At 45.3% G+C, this 23,034-nt stretch overlaps 1 protein-coding gene across 1 annotated transcript in view; it reads right to left on the bottom strand.

The window, feature by feature from the left end:
- The window catches only part of NDFIP1 (Nedd4 family interacting protein 1), a 266,509-nt gene extending 244,660 nt beyond the window's left edge, over nucleotides 1–21,849 (bottom strand). The window contains exon 1 of the mRNA XM_086931641.1: nucleotides 21,607–21,849. Coding sequence (XP_086787767.1) covers nucleotides 21,607–21,642 — 36 coding nt within the window. The 5' untranslated portion in view covers nucleotides 21,643–21,849. The remainder of the gene's footprint in view (nucleotides 1–21,606) is intronic.
- Between the last annotated feature and the right edge of the window lie 1,185 nt (nucleotides 21,850–23,034).

The raw sequence follows: 23,034 nt of genomic DNA, 5'->3' as shown, positions 1-23,034 counted from the left end.
CCTGCCCAGCATCACTATAGACAATTGCTGGGTATTCTGTGATTTGCTCACTAAATGTATTTTTGAAGTGGGGTTAGGTCTTGTATCTTGTTAGAGGACTACCAGATCTTGCACCTTTACTTGAAGGGGTTTGGGGAATTGCTGTTAGAGTAAATTCGGTCCAATCGTGGGGGGGTGGGGGGGGGGGGGGGGAGATTGAACTCCAGGACCCTCAGTTAGTGCCACCCAGAAAATGTTGGTACTGTAACGCGTACTTCCGGGTCTAGGAGTTACGGGTGGGGAGGTGAGAGGGGTTAGTGATAAGTTGTTGTTTTTTTTCCATTAGTTCATGTTTTACGCTGTACCCGTGGCATCCACTAGTGCACGCGCACTTCACGCACCCTATCATCACTTCTGTCCTTTCCATAGCAGGTTTAGAAGTGCCCAAGGAGGATAGAATACCTCGGGGGGAGGGACGGGTCTCTGATGCTCCTCACCTGGAACGTGAACGGGCTGTTAGTTAGATGAAACGCAGTACTATCCTGAGGGCTGCAGGTCACGACATCCTGTTTCAGCAGGAAGCAATCTTATCAGTAACAAATGCTCCTTCCTAGCCTGCCTGGGCTTCACAAAAGTGATTCACTCTGTGTTCCACAGGGGGTCCAGCGGGGTAGCCATATTACTGAAAGGTCACGTCCCGTTCCAACACACCCAGACTTGGCATGACAAACTGGGCCGCTACTTCACTGGAAACCCTTCTCCGTAATTAATGTATATGCACCTGCCCCTCTGTCGGAGGTATTCTTGCTCACTGTATGCAATATCATTCTGGAGCTCCCAGTTAGGCCCCGGATCCTGGGTGGGGGCACCAATGGGGTTGCTAGCGCACAGATGGACTGCTCTTCTCCAGCCACAAGGTTGTCCCCGTTCCAGAGAGGGTTGGCCAGCTTCATAAACAGACTGGGCTTGGTGGACGCCTGGTGGTTCCGTCTCCCCACGGTTAGGGGTTACAAATTTCTCTATCGTGTACATAAGACTTCTCTACACTGGACTATTTTCTTATCCTCAGGACACAGGGGTACAGGATACGAGAGGCACATATACGGGCTTGCGGTCTATCGGATTATGCGCTGGTCGAGTTGGGAGGTGGAAAACGGAGGGAGTGGGGAGGCCCACCCCGTGGTGGTTAAATAATTGGACCCTAGCTAGTGCAGAGTTCAAGGTAGCGATGCACAAGGCCACTAGAGAATTTTTGCAACACAATGTGTGTATGATCATGTCTCGTGGGAGGCGCTGAAAGCCACCACCCGTGGCATTATCGATAGCTTTGGTGCAGCCCATCACAGCCAGGCAGAGGGCCTAGAGTGAAGACTTTTGGAGACTGTTGTCCAGTACTTGAGCTCCCCGGACCCAGTGATACTTCGAGGCTCTTTAAGTTGCTACATGGCAACTCAGAGTCTCATTTATAAGTGGGGGAACAAGACTAGAAAAACCTTCCATTAGCTCTGCTCCGCAACATCTTCACATGAACCTATACCATACGTAAAGAACACTCAGAGGGAGTGGGTGTTGGGGAGCATCTCACATCTGAAGCTTTGCCACTTCCTATGGAGCCTTATATGCTCAGTGTGATTGGAAGGATGGGGGGCGGGGCATTGACACAACTGCAACTGGGGAGGGCGCTGGGCTCGGACAGATTCCAAGCTGAGTTTCACAGGGCCAATTGGGCGCTCAAGGAACCCCACCACGTTAAGGCCTTTCAGGAAGCTCTTGGTGGCGGTCTGCCCCTCTGAACGTCAGACATTGTCATTATACCAAAGTTACATTAGCTGCCAAGCCTTTTGTGAATCGTACCGGCTGATCTACCGTCTTAACATAGAGGTCAAGGTGTTGGCCAAAGCCCTAGCAAATCGTTTCATCAAAGTTATTGACACATCGGTCCATCGATCTACCATCTTAACATCGGAGTGAAGGTGTGGGCCAAGGCCCTAGCTTATTATTTCATCAAAGGTATTGCCACCTTGATCCACCAGGACCAATCTGGCTTCATGCCAGGGTGGGTCACGCTACACCATCTGTCGGCCGTGCAACGCAATAACCTTGTCCAAACATTACCATACAAACAGTGCATTGCAGCAAGTAGACTTCTGCAAGGCCTTCGACTCGATCGGGGGCCGTTCCTGTTCTCCCTCCTGGTCAAAATTAATTTTGGACGTCGGTACATTGGGTATGTAAAGCTCCTTATATGGAGCTGTTTACCCAAGTATGGGTGGGTAAGGCCACTTCAGCGCGCTTTCGGGTTGAGAGGCGGACTTGACAGGTGTACCCACTATCTCAGCTGTTATTCGCCTTCGTTACTGAACCCCTGGCAGACTGGACCAGAGTGAATGCGCAGCTGAGGGAGTTCGAGAGAGAGCAGAGGAAAGGATTACACTGTCCAACGATGATGTGCTCATATTCCTAACAGACATCCAGCATTCAGGGAGGCATGCACTGAGGATGCTGGAGATATTCGGAAACTTCTCAGGGCTACGGGTCCGCCTCTGTAAGTCTTTGGCCTTTATAGAGAGGGAGGGGACATCGGAGCTGTCGTGGGCGTCAGAGCTTAGAGTTCTCCAGCATGGCTTTTGTTACCTGGGAGTTAATGTCACTGCTAATGCAGCTCAGGCTTGGATCCTAAATATACAATCACAGCTGGACAGGTTGCTGGTGAAGCTGAAGTTTTGGGCATCACTCCCTTTCTCCCTCCTGGGGAGATCTGCTTTCTTTAGGATGCTGACTCTCCCCAGTTTGTTATCCAACTCCAGATATTCCCGCTCCGAATTCCAGGGTACCACTTCACACACATCAAGTCTCTTCTACTGTGTTTCCTGTGGAATTAGTAGGGTCCACCCCGAATTGCTCCAAGTGCTGTAAATTGACCTTCGATCAGAACATAGCCACACCAAATGCTTGGTCCTACTATAGGGCGCCCCGGCTGACCGTCCTGAGTGACTCGTCGGTCGGGGGTTTGGAGACCCTGCCTATGCATCCGAAGGGTAGGATAGGTTGTGCAGGACTACTCCTACACCTACTTGTGTCGGGGAGGTTCCCCTGCTACTAGCCTGGCCATCGGTGTCTTCTTCGTGGCTTGGAAGGAGGCCGGTGCAGCTAAGGGGTGGGCGCAACAGCTCACTCCGGGAACTCCTCTGTGGACGGGCATGGTCCTGCTTCAGGTGGCTGGGTTGCGGGGGTTCCGGGGTTGGGACCTGATCAGCATCTCTTGGCTAAGGAGGAGTTTTGTCTCCACCATTCCCAATTTTACAAATATTTACAACTCCCCCATGCTCTCCCACCCTACATCGCACACCTAGAGGGCACCCCAAAATTCAGCCCCCTAAAGGGTAAGATTCTGCTGACAATTATTCCAAAACACTAGATTTCCAACATCTATCAGGTCCTTAGCTGTCAATGCCCCAGATACCTTCGGGCTCCTTTGAGCGGCCTGGCCTGGGACTTTATGCCCCCTGGGGGATGAGGGCTGGAGGGAATCACCTGCCTCCCCTCGGAAGGCAGCCATAGCTTGCCAAGATCGCCCTATACAATAGCGTTACCTGCAAAGGGTACATTTCAGAAGGGAGAGGCTGAGGAAGAGGGGGCTGATTACATCCGCCGAATGTCTGCGCTGTCAAACCGAGACAGGAGATTTCCAACACACGGTCCGCACAGCAGCAAACCCTTTTAGCTACTCCTCAAAGGCTAAGTCCAAAGGAATTAATTTTTTGGGGGTATTTGTTACAAATTTTTATTGAAACAGAATCGTACAGCGTATGCACAGTTTGGGACAAAAGTGTATAAGCAATACAATGCAATTTAGTGGGGGGGGGGGGGGGATGCAGGAACGGGGAAAAGGCAGGTTCCACATAGAACTACGTAAACCAACTTTCCCAGAGCTGGGTATCCACCTAGGTACCAAGTGTTGAAGAGCCATCGCGCCAGAGTCCCACATACTGGAGGGGCAGGGGTGGGGATGGGAGTCCGAACAGCCAGTAGTTGTAGGGGAGGGGGAGAAAGGACACGTCCCTAGTAACCGGGTGGTGTGGGCAACAGGATTAAGGGGTGAACACAAGCACTTAAGCACTGGTAAGGTGCACAGACTCCTATGGCCAACAAAAGAGTAATCAGAAAAATAGGAAGGGGGAAGGGAAAAACGTTTGGAGGAAGACCACCCGAAGGCTGACAGGTCTAATATCCCCTTCCTGCTCCCAAGACCAAATTGCCCTCAAATGTGGACCAGATTGTGAATAATTGATACAAATGTAGTCCTGTGATATCTTGGTTTCTGAATATGGTTATATTTCTGACTCATGGAGCAGTGGAGCCCAGTTTACGTGTAAGATCCTTAAAACTACCACTGCCTTCTACGTCCGCCTGTGGAGCCCTGGTTTTCCTACCCCTACACAGTCATCTTGCAGACATTTGTGACTCCTGTATCTGGCACGGTCAGCTTGTTCTCGTTATTAGCCAGGTATTTTTTTTTTTATCATTATCAGTTCAATGTTTCTTTTTGTGTGTTCTAAATATGGCAATATTATTTTTTTTTTTAAAACATGCATTTTATTACTATTTGTTCCCAACTAGTTTGGAGCCCAGAGGACTAAAATGGAAGTACCTCAGGGATCTTCCTTGTCACTTTTCTTCAACCTTCTACCTTAGACCACTAACCGTTATTACATGAATTTCAGGTGATCACTTACATGTATGCTGAGGACACTCAGTTAATGGTGACCTTAAGGATAACCAGACAACCTCAAGCTGAGCTCGTCATGAGCACAGGAGGGGTTAAAAGGACTTTCCACCAGCTTCATCAACTTCACTGGGGATCGGAAGTGAAACTAATCCGATTTTCATGGGCATATATAGTAGTCAGGATCCATTACAATTGTGGACAATCCTTCCTGACCAAAAACATTGAACAAATGTAAAAACAGTTGATGGACAGACTGCAGAACAAGGTCATACATTCACTCCAGTACAGAGATCTGGGCCTAAATCCATCGTTTTTTTGCAAAAACATTGTACATCATGTTGCTGTTGAACCCCCCCTAAGATCCTGAAACTCAGGCTCTTTTAATCATCCTGAAGTGCAGAAACAAAAGGTTAGGTGGTAGAGCCATTAGAGCTTCCTGTGCACGAGCCATCAAATTTACTCTAGCCAGGTTTTGGGGAAAAGCTGAGAAATAGGTCTTTACTCAATAATTTGGAGACTACGTTTTTTAAGTCACCTTCTGATAGTGGTATGCAAGTAGAGTAAAACAGTTTGTCCGTTTAGGTTGCGGCAAGAAACTCCAAGTAAGTGAATGCATACTCTATCAGGATGTGGAATTCCTGTAGCCCGACTCCCGGGACATATTGTTTGGGGTCAAGGGCAACAAGTTTTCAAGTTTATTTTGTCCTTGGGACAAGTAGGCCCAACCCCCTACAGCACAAACCCTTTGGCTGCCAGTTTACAGTATCACTTTATGGATCAGGAAAGGGCAATGTCTGCAGTTAAGGTAATATTTGTGTCCATGTGTTAAATGCTGTTCAAGCTTGTATTTATGGTTCATTAATGCAAAGCCTTTATTATTAGGGTGAGCCCTAAAAGTAAACGCTGTAAGCTCGGCCTGCACTACTGACGGTGGTTTCAGTATAAATGTGTATCCACGTTTTCAAAATTTAGTAATATGAGGCTATGTATAATGCTCCCAGAATGCTCTCTGATTATATGCAAATATTTGCCGAAGCTTCAAAGCAAGAGTGATGATTCTTTGCTTTCAAAATAAAATGTTGAAAAAAAATGCAAGTAGGAAAAAAAACATTTTGCTACTGTAAGATTTTAGGTACCATATCTTTGCAGCAACATGTTGATGTATGCTTGTATTTCCCAAAAAATATTCATAATGGAAAATCAGTGTAACCAGTTTAAATACGATTACTGGAAACAAAACTAAACAAGCATTGGCAAAGCCAGTAGGTCTGAAATTGGTGGTCCACCTTTTGGTTTTGTCAATGCGTGACTTGTTCAGGCATGGTTTTTGTAAAACCATATCCGTGTGGGAGCTGCTGGGCCCTCACCATTCTAACAAGCATTGGCAAAAGCAAAAATAGTTTTTGGTCTCAAAAAGCACACATTGCCACAGCAGTTCCGGGCACTGAACAAAACTACTTTGTGTGCCAATATGCTCCTTGTCAAAGAGAAGAATACTGACTGTCACTAACAGTGAAGCCATCTGATAGACGGAGAGAAAAAGAGAGCAAGAGAGAGACAGAATTTTATTAAACACAATAGGTCATGGTTAACGCCAGACCTAATTAGAAGCCCAATTATTAACGAAAGTCTCAAAAGTGCATCCATGGTATATATCCTTGCATTAAGTGCATATATACAGTTTCCATAAATTCACAAGAATTTACAGAAGTAGGCCAAGAAATAGTACTACTAGAAATTATTTGTGAACTGCATTTTAGCATGAGCACATGTGCATGTGTAGATTGGCTCATGTGAAAATCTTAATGTTAAGTTCACTTTTCCTCTAACCACTTTTTTTCCAACCCTGGAAGAAGTTTTATGTCTGCGACTGTCAGGAGTAAATTTCCAACCTTTTTCAGTACAGGAAAATATTAGAAAAGAGTTGGTGCAAACCCAACACGCACGTTAGTAGGTTTGCAAAGACTCAAAAGGGCATTCCAACCCTTGAACTATTTCTTACCAATACCTTCAGCCCAGTATTTAGACCTACAGAAACGTGGCAGCATAAGGGAATTGCTAGTATGCAACCCTACTATGGTACGAGCCCTGGCATAATTAGAAAGGTTATATCAGAACTCTTATATAATGAGATTGCTGCCGTAATTTGTCGCCGCATTACATGGCACAAAAAGGGACAAGTGGATTTTGTTACAGGGCAAGTAGATTTATGAAGCAACCTGCCCCATGGACAAGTAGATATTTTATTAAATTCCACACCCCTGGCTCTATAAAGCAAACCTTTGTTAGTTTCTTGGTTGTGGACATTAGGATGGTATTTAATGCAAAAACGTATGTTCTTACACAATTGAATTTCATCTAGATTGAAAAATAATTTTTTATTGATTTTAGAAAAAGTGTGTTGAAGAACTCAAACCAACAGTATATTCTACATATTGCTCCTACAACTCAACACTAAAGGTAATCATCTGAATACTGAGACTGATGCAAGCATGGATATCCATCAAGAATTTAACACAACATAGTGTAAAGTCGATGTACCCAGCAAGGGCATGTACAATACTGTATATGTCGGAAGATGCTGCTACAGCAAAAAGGAGATATGCACTTTCCAGGAGAAGTAAAACGCAACAAAAGATCGCTATATTTTAGTGCATTCTAAGTAACAGTCACAGCCTGAAAAAAAATTAACATGTCTTGCTGTTAGAAATGGGCTCTCTAGTTAGCAGTAGTTGGCCCCCTGTACAAGTAGGGACCCTGTACAAGTAGGGACCCTTACTCTAGTCGGGTAAGGGAGTCGCACAGCTAAGATAACCCCCTGCTCACCCTCTTGGTAGCGTCGCACGAGCAGTCAGGCTCATCTCAGAGGTACTGTGTAAAGCATTTGTACAACACACACAGTAAGTAACAGTTAAGATACTGCAAAATGAGTTCACATAAGTTTAGAAAAATAGTGAATATTTATCTGAATAAAACAAGACCAAAGCAACAAAAATCCAACATACACAAGTAAAGATTTCACTTTCCAAAAATTCAATATGTTCAATCTATAGAAATCAATGGATGCGTTCATTTTAGTACAAAGTACCTTGGCCGAGTCAAAACTCAAAGACGATGCGAGGGGCAGGAAAAGCAAAGCGATGAGTTGGTTCCCTCCCAGGCAAGGTGATGCGTCGGGTCCTTACTGTCAGGGGAGGTGATGCGTCGGGTCCTCACTGTCAGGGGAGGTCATGCGTCGGGTCCTTATTATCAGGGGAGATGATGCGTCGGGTCCTTACTGTCAGGGGAGGTGATGCGTCGGGTCCTTACTGTCAGGGGAGGTGATGCGTCGGGTCCTTACTGTCAAGGGAGGTAATGCACTGTCAGGGGAGGTCATGTGTCGGGTCCTAACTGTCAGGGGAGATGATGCGTCGGGTCCTTACTGTCAGGGGAGGTTATGCGTCGGGTCCTTACTATCAAGGGAGGTGATGCGTCGGGTCCTTACTGTCAAGGGAGGTGATGTACTGTCAGGGGAGGTCATGCGTCTGGTCCTAACTGTCAGGGGAGATGATGCGTCGGGTCCTTGCTGTCAGGGGAGGTGATGCGTCGGGTCCTTACTGTCAAGGGAGGTGATGCATCGGGTCCTTACTGTCAAGGGAGGTGATGCATCGGGTCCTTACTGTCAAGGGAGGTGATGCATCGGGTCCTTACTGTCAAGGGAGGTGATGCGTCGGGTCCTTACTGTCAAGGGAGGTGATGCGTCGATCTCCGAGCTCCCAGGCTCGGTTCCTTGTTGCTGGGCAACATAGATGAAGAAATTGGCACCCAGGGACGATGCATCAAAAATCCAGGACACACTGCGTCAATTCCACAGCCGCAAAGCAGGTGCTAAGTCGTAGTTGGAGCAGTGCGTTATGGCTACGGTGATGCGGTGCTCGAAACTCACGCTGCGACAGACGCGTTGCGATGGGAAGCTGGGGCTTGCGGTGAAAGCCATTGATCTGCCAACCGGGAACCACGCTCCGGTGCTGGCAGCGGCAATGCGCCTAAGTCTGTAGTCGATTAAAACCAATGCTGGGAGTTGATGCATGGATTTTCTCCTTTAGTTATAGGATACAAAAAGCAAATTCCAGTCCTTCTACTCCCAGGCAAAAGCAGGCAGCCCCAAAAAACAACAGTTCCTCCTACTGCATCCAGCTCTTCTTCCTGGCAGAATATCCTTTACTCCAGAAGTGCTCTGATTTGAGAGTGTCAGAGGTCCAATACTTACACACCTTTCTGCCTTTAATGTAAGCAAACTTCAATTTTGTAGTGCATACAACATTGCTCATCTCTGACATGGCTCCAGACACACTACAGGGAGAGGAGACAGCTTTGTGTGAGGACAGGTACAGCCCTATTCAGGTTTAAGTGACAACTCCTCCCACCACTCTAGCTCAGGAAGGCTCATCAGCTTGGTGATGGCCCTTCAGGATATAGAAGGCACACCTCAGCTCCATTTGTGTGACTGTCTAGAGTGAATGCACAAGAGCCCAACTGTCATCCAAACCCAGACGTGGATGCTTCAGACAGGCAGAGGCACAGAATGGTTAAGCAAGAAAATGCCCATTTTCTAAAAGTGGTATTTTTCAAAAACACAATTTAAAGACCAACTTCACCAAAAGAGGTCCTTTTAAACTTTTTGTTCACAGACTCCAAACCTCTATCTGCTACCAATGGGAAATTACATGTAAAAGATATATTTCAAGGCAAACCCTATGTTACCCTATGGGAGAGATAGTCAATACGATCTATGATAAAATCATGATAGCCTCCAGTAATATGAACAGCTCTCCTAGTCCACCTAAATCATCCAACCTTGGGAACCATTCACTTACCACCTTTCACCGATTAATGATTTGATTGGACCTGAGGTCATATCTGTATTAAATCTCTCACTCAAGGAAGGGCAGGTACCTATGGAATGGAAGAGAGCGGTGGTGAACCCTATTCGTAAAAACACGGCATACCCATGGACTGATCTTTCCAACTTCCGACCCATCTCCCTTTTGCCATACTTCAGCAAGATGGCCGTGAAGCATGTGAACACCTGTCTGTCAAAATACATCAAGACAGCGGGAGGCCTGGACCCCTCGCAATCGGGGTTCAGACCCAATCACAGCACCGAATCTGCCCTCCTCTCAGTGACCGATACGATCAGGATGACACTAGATGGAGGGGGCTCAATGATTCTGGTGCTGTTAGATTTGTCCGCGGCCTTCGACACATGAGATTCTTCTCGGCCACCTGCGGGAGGTGGGCATAGGGGGTGTGGCGCTGTCCTGGGTAGAGAGTTCTCACAGGCCGCTCACAAGGTGTCAGATTGGGCTCCCTTCAATCCATCTCTAGGGAGCTCACCAAGGGAGTGCCACAAGGCTCATGTCTAAGCCCTACATTATTTGATGTGTATGTGGCACCCTTGGCTGACATTGTGAGAGAATATGGGTTCACCCCGGTGTCCTACGCTGACGACACCCAGCTCCTGTTCCCTTTCCAGTCCCTTACTCCAGCAATAAGGAAATCTTTTGCGAATGGTATGAGGGCGGTTTCTAACTGGATGGCTGCAAACTGCCTTCAATGCAATGCAGGCAAAACAGAGGTGATGTTATTCGGGGAGGCCCCGCTTCTGTGGTCCCCAGAATGGTGGCCTCTAGATTTCGGGCCAGTGCCAAGTCCAAAACACCGTTAAAAATCTTGGAGTACATTTGGATCAGGCACTGGTGCTTAAAGAGCAAGCCAATCAAGTTGCTGGTCTAGGTTTCCACACCATCGGACTTCTGCGACATGTTTTTCCACTCTTGCCTGACTATCTTCGCAAGACTTTGGTCCAGACGTTGGTGATCAGTAGATTGGACTACTGCAATGGCCTGCTCATCTCGGCCCATGAGGAACAACTTAATTGTCTGCAAGTGGTCCAGAACACCGCAGCAAGACTGGTACTCAATGCCCAGCCCAGAACCCCTTCCCGCCCGCTTCTGGATAGCCTTCATTGGCTGCCAGTTCGGCAGCGGGTTAAATATAAAATCTGTTGTACCATCCACAAATGCCTCTTTGGCACAGGCCCTAAATACCTAACAGACAAGTTCATCCCTTATAGTCCTGGACGCTCCCTCCGCTCAAGCACCCAGCAACTGTGTTGTGTAAGGTTATTGTTTGAAATGACGCGCGTGAACGCACGCGCGTCATTCACAAACAATGAACATTATGTTTTGGTTTGAATGTGTGTATGTCTCGTGTTGTGCTCGCGTGCGGTGTGTATGTAGTTTGGTAACGCGTGTCTGTGTGTTATGGTTTGAATGTTGAAGCGTGCATGTGTGTTTGGATCGCGTGTCTGCGTTGTCATTTGAAAGGGATCGTTTTACTTAAATAGTGTTGCCGGGCTGTTAAACGGCATTCAATCCTTACGCTGGAGTTGCTGCCTAACCATTAAAGGATCTCTTACTAATTTACATTGGATTCCTTCTTCTTTTATTCCTCGAAGAGTTCTTCTACCTTTACAACACTGGCGACGATCGGGAACACGTTTCCATACGTGCAACAAGCATATTTCTGAAGTTTTCTTGTTTTTTTTTAAAGAATCGTTTTCATTGGCTCTTCAACTCCGTTTTTTTTGCATGGGCAATTCTTATTGGATTATTCACAATACTTTCCATTGGATAACATAAAGGAAGAATTAAGAGAGCTTTCTTCATTGGTGGTTCCTTAGTTTCATCGTTTTTTTTCTTCAAAAAAAAAAAAAAAAGAAGAGGAACACTTTATTTTTTTCAGTTACTGTGGATTATGAACAATACATCTACTTAGAGGAGAATAAACAAGGAGGAAATTAACAGTAAGTGACATCTGTGATTCGCACACACTGTTGTGAGTCACAAATATTTTTGTTGTAAAATATTTATTTATTTATTGTTTAAATCCTTTGTTATTTATTAACTATGACTGGGATTCAACCTCCTCCTTCATTTCTAGCCAGTAAGGGTGATCCTCCTATTGAATGGGACATTTGGGAACCTATGTTTCTAGCATATTTTGAAGTCTTAGAGGAAGAAGAATGTGGAGCAGAAAGGAAATTAGCTCTACTTAAGCACTGTCTTGGTGGAATAGCACTTAAAGAATTCAAAAATTTACCTCCCTTAAGCGATACTTCTAATTTGGATGTATATCAGATTGCTACCAGACAATTAGCTATTAGATATGGAAAAAAAAAAATATGGTCATGGAAAGATTTAAATTTTATTCAAGAAAACAACAAGCAGATGAGTATTGATAACTATGTATCCACATTGAGAGCACTAGCAGTTACATGCGATTTCGAACATATTAATTATGATCAAGTTTTAAGAGATCAGATTCTCATGTGTACTAATAACAAAAAGATACAACAAAGACTATGGACAACTTCTGATATGACCTTAAATGCAGCTATTGAGATTGCAAAATCGATAGAACATTCTGAAAAATTTGTAGATGAAATACGTTCGCAAAGCACTAGTAAGTCTGATGTTCTAATTATAAACAAAGAAAATGAGAAATTTAAAGACTCAGGAAAATATGGGGAAAATATTAATACAAGGAATGATAACCAGTACAAAAATGAATACAGAAATAGATGGCAAAAACCTGATCAGAGAACAAATATGTGGCAAAGATCTGATCAAAGGATGAATACGTGGCAAAGAGCAGATTCAAGAACATACAATATGTACTGTTTTAGATGTGGTAGTAGTTATCATCTGGGTAACTCAAAAGTATGTCCAGCATTAGACAAAGTGTGTTCAAGATGTGAAAAAAAGGGACATTTTTCAAAAGTTTGCAGATCAGCACCAAAGAGAGTCAGTTTAGTTCAAGATCAAGAACAAGAAGGTTCAAGTGATTGTGAGTTTGTTGTGAACACCATAATGTGTATAACTAAGGAACCAAAAGTAAGGAAATTTCCTTCATGCAACATCACTGTTAATGGAGTTTCTACCAAAGTATTTGTTGACTCTTGCTCATGGTACACAATTTTACCTGACAATTTATTCAAATCTAATTGGCCTAGTGTTAAATTGATACTACCAGATATCACGCCAAGTGGATATACAGGCCATAAATTACAACTTATTGGTTATTTCGTTGCTGAACTCAAATTTAAGAATTACTCTACACATGGAAAAGTGTATATTACAGAATCTGGTGATTCATTATTAGGTTGGCCACATGCAGAACAATTAGGAATGAAGCTTGATCCTAATGCTGACCCCCCTGTTTATTCTATTGATTCTGAATCAAGCAAATCTGCACAAAGTAAAACTGGAGAAGACTTGATCTCTGAGATTAAAGAGAAATTTCCAAAATTATTCTGTGATGTTCTTGGAAAATATAAAGGATTTGAACATCGGATAAAAGTAAATGCGAATGCTTTGCCTGTCCGTCACAAAGTAAGAAATGTGCCTCTTTCTTATAGAGAAAAATTAAAGGAAATTTTAAATGACATGTGTCAAAAGGAAATAATAGAACCTATTGAATCATCTCCATGGGTTTCTCCCATTGTCATTTCAAATAAATCTGGGGGAGACCTTCGTGTATGCATAGATTTACGCAGTTTAAACAATGCAATTTGTGTAGACTCACATCCTTTGCCAAATCTACACGAAATGGTTTCCAATTGCCTGCTGTTTGCCTGCTTGCTGAGTTGATCTATTTGCAATTTAATTAATTATATCAGCCGCTTTCACTGTTTGTGCGCGTTTTGACTAGCGCGACGCTGTGCTCCCCCCTCCGCCTCCATTTTGTTGTGATTGTGATCCCTGGAGCCCGACCCGCCTCCCAGCTGAGCCGCCCTCCCACTGACCAGATCAGCGCTACAGTACCTGAGAGCGCCGTGACTCGCTCCTGTCCCTCAGGCTGAGTGGTCGCTCCCCAGTGTCCCCTCGTGACACTCGGTATCGTTGTGCAGCTTTTGCTCTTTAATTCTGCCTAATTCCAATTGCCTGCTGTGTGCCTGCTTGCCGAGTTGATCTATTTGCAATTTAATTAATTATATCAGCCGCTTTCACTGTTTGTGCGCGTTTTGACTAGCGCGACGCTGTGCTCCCCCCTCCGCCTCGATTTTGTTGTGATTGTGATCCCTGGAGCCCGACCCGCCTCCCAGCTGAGCCGCCCTCGCCCCTCCCCCTCCACTATCCATATATGACAGTAGTTCCCGCGCGCAGCGTCCACGCGCAGCGACCGCGCCCCAGCTGCGCCGAAGGTGCGCCAAAGGTAAGCCCGTCTACGCCCGTCCGCGCCTGGACCGCGCCCAGCGCCAGACCCCCTGCCCCTCGCGCTGCCCAACCCTCCCGCATTACCTACGATGCCGCCACCCTCCTAGCCCTTAACCCCGGTCGTGCCCCCAACTGCGTCCAAGCCGCCCCTGGACACACCCATGGACCCTTCTCCTGCAAATTCATCGGCACCGACAACATCTTCGCTACAACCACACCACAGATTCCCGACCCCAACCACCTACAGTGCATCCTTCTCAACACCCGCTCGGTCCACAGACACGCCATTGACCTATGGAATCTACTAGACACCATCTCTCCGGACGTCGCCTTCCTAACAGAAACATGGATGAACGCTTCCTCCGCCCCAGACATCACCATTGCCATCCCTGAAGACTATAAGATTACACACAAAGACCGTACCGACCTCACAGGAGGAGGAATCGCTATCGTCCATAAGAAATCAATCCGCATCTCAACCAGCTCTGACGCCAACCTCGCCAACTCCGAACACCTTCACTTCCAGATCCACATCGACCCCAAGACCACACTCAGAGGCACCCTCCTCTACAGACCACCAGGACCCCGCGCAAAATTCAGTGAAGACATCACGGACTTCATCACTCCTCACGCTCTCCCCTCCAAAGACTACATCCTTCTGGGAGACCTCAACTTTCACCTTGAAAAGATCAACGACCGCAACACCACCACCCTCTTGGACAACCTCGCCAACCTCGGACTTAAACAACTGGTCACTTCCCCCACCCACATCGCAGGTCACACACTCGACCCCATCTTCACCTCCAGCAATTATGTCTCCTTCAGCCACACTACGGATCTCCTCTGGACTGACCACAGCTGCGTTCACTTCACCTACAACAAGCCAAAACCCATCAACCACCTCCAACCAACTCTGCAAAGAAACTGGAACAAAATCACCACCGACCAGATCTCCTCATCGCTCCTTCTAAACACCCCAGCCCAATCCTCTAACTCAGACCAAGCCGCCGCCAACTTCACCCTATGGTTATCCAACACCGCCGACACCTTAGCACCATTGAAAAAACGCCAAAGCAAACCTGCCAACAAGAAGGCCTCATGGTTCAACGATGATCTTAAGAAGTCCAAGAAACACTGCCGCTCCCTTGAAAAGGCCTGGAAAAAAGACCCAACCACTAGCACCAAGGACGCCTTCAAAAACGCCACCCGCACTCACCACCAAATTATCCGAAAGGCCAAGAAAACAGCATTCAAAGATCGACTTGACAACAACGCCAACAACAGCAAGGAACTTTTCAACATCGTCAAGGAATTTTCCAATCCCTCGGCCAACTCCAACGACATCACCCCCTCTCAAGCCCTCTGCGACTCCCTAGCCTCATTCTTCCACAACAAGATTGCAGACATCCACAACAGCTTCGACAACCAACCCGGAGACCAACCCACCCAACCATCTGCTGAACACTCTCCCCCCGAGAACACCCTTAATGACTGGAACCCAATCTCCACTGAGGACACCATCCGCCTGATGAACTCCATCCACTCAGGATCCCCCACAGACCCATGTCCTCACCACATCTTCAACAAAGCAGACTCCGTCATAGCACCGCACCTCCGAGACGTCATCAACTGCTCCTTCAACTCCGCCACCTTCCCGGAAAACTGGAAACACGCGGAACTCACCGCCCTTCTAAAAAAAACCACAGCGAACCCCACCGAACTCAAAAATTACCGCCCCATTTCGCTCCTTCCATTCCCGGCCAAAGTCATCGAGAAAGCTGTCAACAACCAACTCGCCGCTTTCCTCGAAGCCAACAAATCCCTCGACTCCTCACAATCTGGCTTCCGAGCAAAACACAGCACTGAGACCGCCCTCATCGCAGCAACAGACGACATTCGAACTCTACTGGACAATGGAGACACAGTCGCCCTCATCCTCCTCGACCTATCTGCAGCTTTCGACACAGTCTGCCACAGCATCCTTTTACAACGCCTCAGTAACATCGGAATACAAGGAAAAGCACTTGAATGGATCACCTCGTTCCTCACCGGAAGAACCCAGAGAGTCCGCCTTCCACCATTCAAGTCCGAGGCCACTGAAGTCATCTGTGGCGTACCCCAAGGGTCCTCACTCAGCCCCACCCTCTTCAACGTATACATGAGCCCCCTCGCGGCCATCGCCCGCCAACACAACCTCAACATCATCTCTTACGCGGATGACACTCAACTAATCCTTTCTCTCACCAATGACCCCAACACCGCCAAAACTAACCTACACGAAGGAATGAAAGAAGTTGCCGAATGGATGAAACACAGCCGTCTGAAACTGAACTCAGATAAAACAGAAGTCCTCATCTTAGGCACATCCTTCTCTGCATGGGATGACTCTTGGTGGCTGGAAGCCCTTGGAAAAGCACCCATCCCGACAGACCACGCACGGAACCTAGGCGTCATCCTGGATTCTTCACTCTCAATGAACAGACAAGTCAGCGCTGTATCGTCATCCTGCTTCAACATTCTTCGCATGCTCAAAAAAACATTTCGCTGGATCCCCACCGAAACCAGGAAAACTGTCACCCATGCTCTGGTCACGAGCCGACTGGACTACGGAAACACCCTCTACGCAGGTACCACCGCTAAACTCCAGAAGAAACTCCAACGAATCCAAAACGCCTCAGCCAGGATCATATTAGACATCCCACGCAACGAACACATTTCTGGTCACCTGAAAGACCTCCACTGGCTACCCGTCAATAAGAGAATCACTTTCCGACTACTAACCCACGCACACAAATCACTCTACGACATCGGACCAGAATGCCTCAACTCTCGACTGTCCTTCTACACCCCCTCCCGCCAACTACGTTCTTCCAGCCAAGCCCTCGCCACGGTACCTCGCATCAACAAGACTACCATGGGAGGCAGATCCTTCTCATACCTGGCCGCTAGAACGTGGAACTCACTCCCCACTTACCTTCGCCTTACCCAGAACCACCTAGCATTCAGAAAGCAACTTAAAACATGGATATTTGACAAGTAAACCTCCTCCCCTTCTTAAGCGCCTTGAGACCCTCTGGGTATGTAGTGCGCTATATAAATTCTTTGACTTGACTTGACTTGACTTTAGATAATGCTAGGATATTTTCATGTTTAGACCTAGCAAGTGCATATCATCAAGTGGTCCTGCATGAAGATTCAAAAGATTTAACTGCCTTTATCACACCTGAAGGGCTATATAGGTTTTGCAGGATGCCTTTTGGATTAGCTAGTGCGGCTGCGGTTTTTCAGAGGCTGATGAAAGAGACTCTAAGTGGACTAACTGGGGCAATTGCATTCCAAGATGACATTTTAGTGTTTGGAAAAGACATAATTGAACATGATAAGAATCTATTTAAAGTTTTGAACGCCCTGTCTGAGAAAGGTTTAACCTTACGTGCGTCCAAGTGCAGATTCAGGAGAGAAGAAGTAGAATACCTTGGACATTGTATTAGTGCCAATGACATTAAACCTAAGAATTCACATTTGGAAAACATTAGCAAAGCTCCTGTTCCTCAAAACAAAGAACAATTGGTTGCTTTTTTAGGCCTTGTTGAATTCTATGCAAAATTTATCCAAAACTACGCAAGTGTAATTGAACCTTTCAGGATGCTCTTGAAGAAGAATGCAAAATTTGAATGGACAGGAACTATGACTGAAACTTTTAATGCTGTAAAGTCAATGATTATTAAGGCACCTTGTCTTAAACCATTTGTGATTGGCAAGAAATGCATTGTAACAGTAGATGCAAGTAATTGTGGGTTGGGTGCTGTGTTGATTCAAGAGGAATGGGGTAAGGAATGGATTGTATCGTATGCGTCAAGGACATTGAGAGAGTCTGAACGTCATTATTCAGTGATTGAAAGGGAACTTTTGGCGTGCGTTTGGGGTGCTGAACATTTTCGACCTTTTTTGTGGGGAACAAAATTCACTATCAAAACTGATCACAAACCTTTAGTACATATATTATCACCAGGTGGAGGACGTACACTCTCTTCTAGGTTAGCCAGACTTTCATCTAGGCTACAAAACTTTCAATATTCTTTGGAATACATTCCTGGGAAATCAAATGTTCATGCAGATTGCATGTCAAGACTTCCATTAGCTTGCAGAGACTCAGATGTGGTTGACAAAGATGAATGCGAAGTAGCACATGTTTATAATGACGTTAATTTAGTATTTGGAGAAAATTCGATAGTTGAAGAAGAGACATGGAATGAAGAGATGAACAAGGACTTAGAACTCAAAGAAGTTAAGGAATATGTGTTGAAAGGCTGGCCTGAAGGAAAGAATTTTACAGGAGGGTTAATGAGTTATCACAAGATTAAGGATGAGCTGGCAATAGAAAATGGCATTTTGTTAAGAAATGACAAATTCATTCCACCTTTTGGACTTAGGAAAAAATTTCTAGATTTAGCCCATGTGGGGCATTTTGGAATATCAGGCACAAGGAGACGTCTAAAGAATAACTTCTGGTGGCCAGGTATTGATTATTTTGTTGAGCAACAAGTAAAATTGTGTGAATTGTGTGCTAGGAGTGATAAGACAGCTACGGTCTTACCCAGTGTACCACAACCTGTTGGATTACCTGCATCACCTTGGAATAAGATTGGCATTGATATTATTGGACCATTTAACATTTTACCACAACAACATGCTTTTGGCATAGTACTCATAGATTATTTTTCAAAGTGGCCAGAGATAAAGACAGTCAGGGAAGTCACTAGTGATGTCATCATACAGTTTATGGATGAAGTTTTTTGCAGAGAGGGCATTCCCCAAGAAGTAGTAACAGATAATGGTCCGCAGTTTGTCAGTGAGCAAATGGAAAGGTACTTTAGTAGATGTGGCATTTTTCACAGAAGGATAGCAGTATTCCACCCCGAAGCCAATGGTCAAATAGAGAGATTCAATAGAGTGGTCAAGGAGGCCATCCAATTAGCTGTCAAAGGTGGGTTATGTTGGGACAAAGCATTGCAATCCATGTTGTTATATAGAACTACTCCCAATACCATTACCTTGCTGTCTCCTTTTGAGATGTTGAGAGGGCGTAAACCCAGTACTAATTTGGTCCTGTGGTGGTTAAAAAACAAAGATAGTAATCGTATTGATTTTGCTGAAATTGATTTTGAAGAAATTCGCAAGAAAGTTGATGTTTATAAAGAAAAAATGAAGAATGATCTATCAAGGGGAACAAGGAGTTGTGTGCCTGTTCGTGTGGGTGATCTTGTGAGATTGAAAAAAGGCAGCTATGTACACAAAGGACTAGCGAAGTGGTCTGATTCCGTCAAAGTTGTTGAAATATTCAAGAATGCTGTAAGGGTATTTGATGGAAGTGTTTGGCATTTTAGCCGGGTTTCAAAATATAACATCAGCAAGCAAGATAATAAAAATAACCCATTAAGTGTGGTTTCTGATGAGGACGACTCATTCAATGTATTTTTAGATGTTGATGCAAATGATTCAAAGTCATCTGGACCATCTACTACTGTTTCTACCTATTGTGATCCCAATTCGCAAGAGTTACTGAGAAGCTCAAGGTGTCGCAGAATTCCATCTAGGTTTAATGACTTTGTTCTCTCTTAAAAAAAAAATAAATAAATAAATAAAAAGAAGAAGGAGGGAGGTGTGTTGTGTAAGGTTATTGTTTGAAATGACGCGCGTGAACGCACGCGCGTCATTCACAAACAATGAACATTATGTTTTGGTTTGAATGTGTGTATGTCTCGTGTTGTGCTCGCGTGCGGTGTGTATGTAGTTTGGTAACGCGTGTCTGTGTGTTATGGTTTGAATGTTGAAGCGTGCATGTGTGTTTGGATCGCGTGTCTGCGTTGTCATTTGTAAGGGATCGTTTTACTTAAATAGTGTTGCCGGGCTGTTAAACGGCATTCAATCCTTACGCTGGAGTTGCTGCCTAACCATTAAAGGATCTCTTACTAATTTACATTGGATTCCTTCTTCTTTTATTCCTCGAAGAGTTCTTCTACCTTTACAACACACTGCTTCAGGTCCCCAGGATTAAGAGAGTAAGACAGGGAGGACGTGCCCTCTCCCACAAAGGCCCCATTCTCTGGAATTCACTTCCACTTGCCTTAAAAACTAATTTAAATTTTCAATCCTTTAGGAAGGGCCTTAAAACCCATCTTTATTCCACCTCATAGTTCACTGGTAGCTCTACATCTCTATTATCAGTCCAGCATCTGCACCTATGCGCAAGCGCGGAGATACCCCCTTGGGGGTCGAATCCTGCGCTATATAAGAAAATAACTAAATAAATAAATAATAGTAACAAACAAAACAGCAGTATTTCACTATTAGGGCATGTAAAACACAACAGTTCATGTTCTACCTTATAAATACACTGTGGCTGCCTTGGGCCTACCTTAGGGGTGACTTATATGTAGTAAAAATGAAGGTTTAGGCCTGGCAAGTGCTCCCACTTGCCAGATCAAAGTGGCAGTTTAAAACTGTACACAAACACTGCAGTGGCAGGTCTAAGATATGTTTGCAGGGCTACTCATGTGGGCGGCACAATCAGTGCCGCTGGCCCACTAGCAGCATTTGAGTTACAGACCCTGGGCAGCCATGGTCCACTTTACTTAGGGACTTACTGGTAATTTAAATATGCCAATCAAAAAAAACAGAAACGCAGCACACTGTCAAAAAACAGGTCAATAGCAAAATGACAGGGGAAAGCACGCCAAGGGTCTAACACTTTTCAATCCATAAAATATCCTTAACGAAAATTTATGCACAATGGAAAAGCAATCACAAAGACCGGCTATATAGAAAAACAAATGTTGCTCGTGGTCCACCTTACTCTGACCCTGAAACATTCCAATACTCTAGTGCATTATCATGGAAATGTAGGGATGACCAACACTTTAATGTACAATGGCGCATTACTTCTCTGGAAAGGGCATCACGTATTGATATTGTTTTTAATCATGCGAGCAACTGTGCAAAAATTACAGCTAAATACTACCACAAGGTCTCATAAGCCACTGCGCTTGTAAATTCATAAAAGAGAAATTGTCATGTAATGAGTGTTCGACCTGTTTTTTTTTTATAAATACACACAGGACAAGTTATGGCATCTTTTTCAGACACACCACAAATCGAGAATAAATGCATGCTTGAAACGTTCTCAACCCGTGTATAAAGGAAGAATAACAACCGCGCGATATACTAAACAGCTGGACAGGAAACAATCCGGCACATACTAATTTGAAGATTTCATTTTCATCAACTAGGCAAATATACCCGTAAAAAAACAGCACGCGAAACATATTTTTAGGCTTTGGGGTTCTATGTCCCCGAAAAAAACTAGTCTTGGTATTCTATTTTCCTTTTTCGCAGTTTTTTTTTGTCGTCAAATAGTTACAAATAAACAGTAAACTAGTATCCAAAGAGATAGCCGTTTCCTATTTCACTGTAAATTCCGTAAAAAAAAGTGCTGTTGAGGAACAGGGATCTACGGCTGAACGAGCATGAAAACACCGCGGCCTACCTCGCCCTGTCCGATCCCCGGCAGTCGCGTAAAAGCATGGCCGACACCTGTCAGGCCAAGCCCGGCCAGGCTGCGCAACCCTTGTCGCCTACCTGCTGGTATCGGCCGCTGCTGCTGGGATCCGCCATGACGGTGCTGGAGTCGAAAACGCTCACAGGCAGCCGCGGGAGAGGCAACAATCCACCCTTAAAAGCGCTCCGGCCGCCGAGGGTCTCCTTCCCTGGAGGGGGTACTGGCAACGGGGAAGCTCCGCCGCTGGGGGGGCTCGAATCGCGGTTCTCTCTGTGTATTACAGTCACGACCTTCCTCCTCCTCCTTCCTCCTCTCTGTTGCTCAATGGAGCAAAATACTGCCACCCTCCTCTTCTCTCAGGCAACTTCACTGCCTGCCTCAGCAGACTTGTCAGAGGCGGCCAGCAGCAGACGTTTAACCCTTTCCGCCTTCAGCTCTAATATGTTCATTTAACTATTCACCCTGTTCACGATTGGAGCAAACCCCGTTATTTATAATGTATGTGTTCCTTTCCATTCTACCATTTCTTTGAGCTTCTGTTGCAAGCATTGAAGAATTGTGCCTGTTGAGTTACCCGTTTCTGCAAGCCGCTACCGAAAGCTACTGAAGAGAAATACTTTTTGCGATTATTTTATCGGACTCTTGAACGCTCTTCCCCTATTCCAAAAGTGTCTTCGGCCAAAACCGTGAACGCCTGGAGGATGAGCAAGATTTGAAATGTAAACATGTTTAATAATATTAACTTAGCTTAGAACTATTGTTATTACAACTATTTGTCTACACGAAACCCCTGAAAACAGATATCCATCGCAAATGGTTAACAACCTCGCCTGAAGCCTAAACAGAATAATCAAGCATTGGCAAAAGCAATAGGTCTGTTTTAATGTGTTAATGCATGCAGCGTTAGCCTGGGGGTAGAGCAAGGGTGTGATGAACACTAATGCAAGCCCAAAAAATAGAATCCAGTCATCTCCAGGTTTGGTAGTAAGTTGGAGAAGGTCCCAGACTCTAATTCACAAAAAAATCAAACAAACCATGGAAACCTTGGGGAGTAGAATGATCTCAAAGTTGTATAGAACCTTGTTCATGAATGTGCCTTACTCATTTGGGAAAATGATAGCCTCATTGGCCCAAGTTTAGGAAAACCAGATGACGATGACTGACAGAAGGCCAAAATGGCGGTCAGTTTCCTTGTTGTTCCCTCCAACCTCAAAATGATCCACTTTAGTTACTTTCATAGATACTGCTAAAGCCCCAGTATGCTGTGGAGGATTGACAGGGGTAGTGGTCTGGAATGTACACGGTGGGGGAGAGGAGCCTGCCACCTTAATTTCGCATGGTATGGGACTGCAGACCCATCCAACGATAATGGCAGATGATATATAAGCTTCTTTCACTGTTATGCTGGGCACCACAGTGGACTGGACCCCAAAGTGACACTGCTGGACATGGAGGAGGGATGGAGGATTTGAGGAGCCAGAGGCTACTATTTGGACTGGGATTTCTCA

Source organism: Lissotriton vulgaris, chromosome 7 (genome assembly GCF_964263255.1).
Source record: "Lissotriton vulgaris chromosome 7, aLisVul1.2, whole genome shotgun sequence".
NCBI classification, from domain to species: domain Eukaryota; kingdom Metazoa; phylum Chordata; class Amphibia; order Caudata; family Salamandridae; genus Lissotriton; species Lissotriton vulgaris.
Note: the sequence above shows the minus strand (reverse complement) of the source record. Positions and strands in the feature narration are given on the sequence as shown.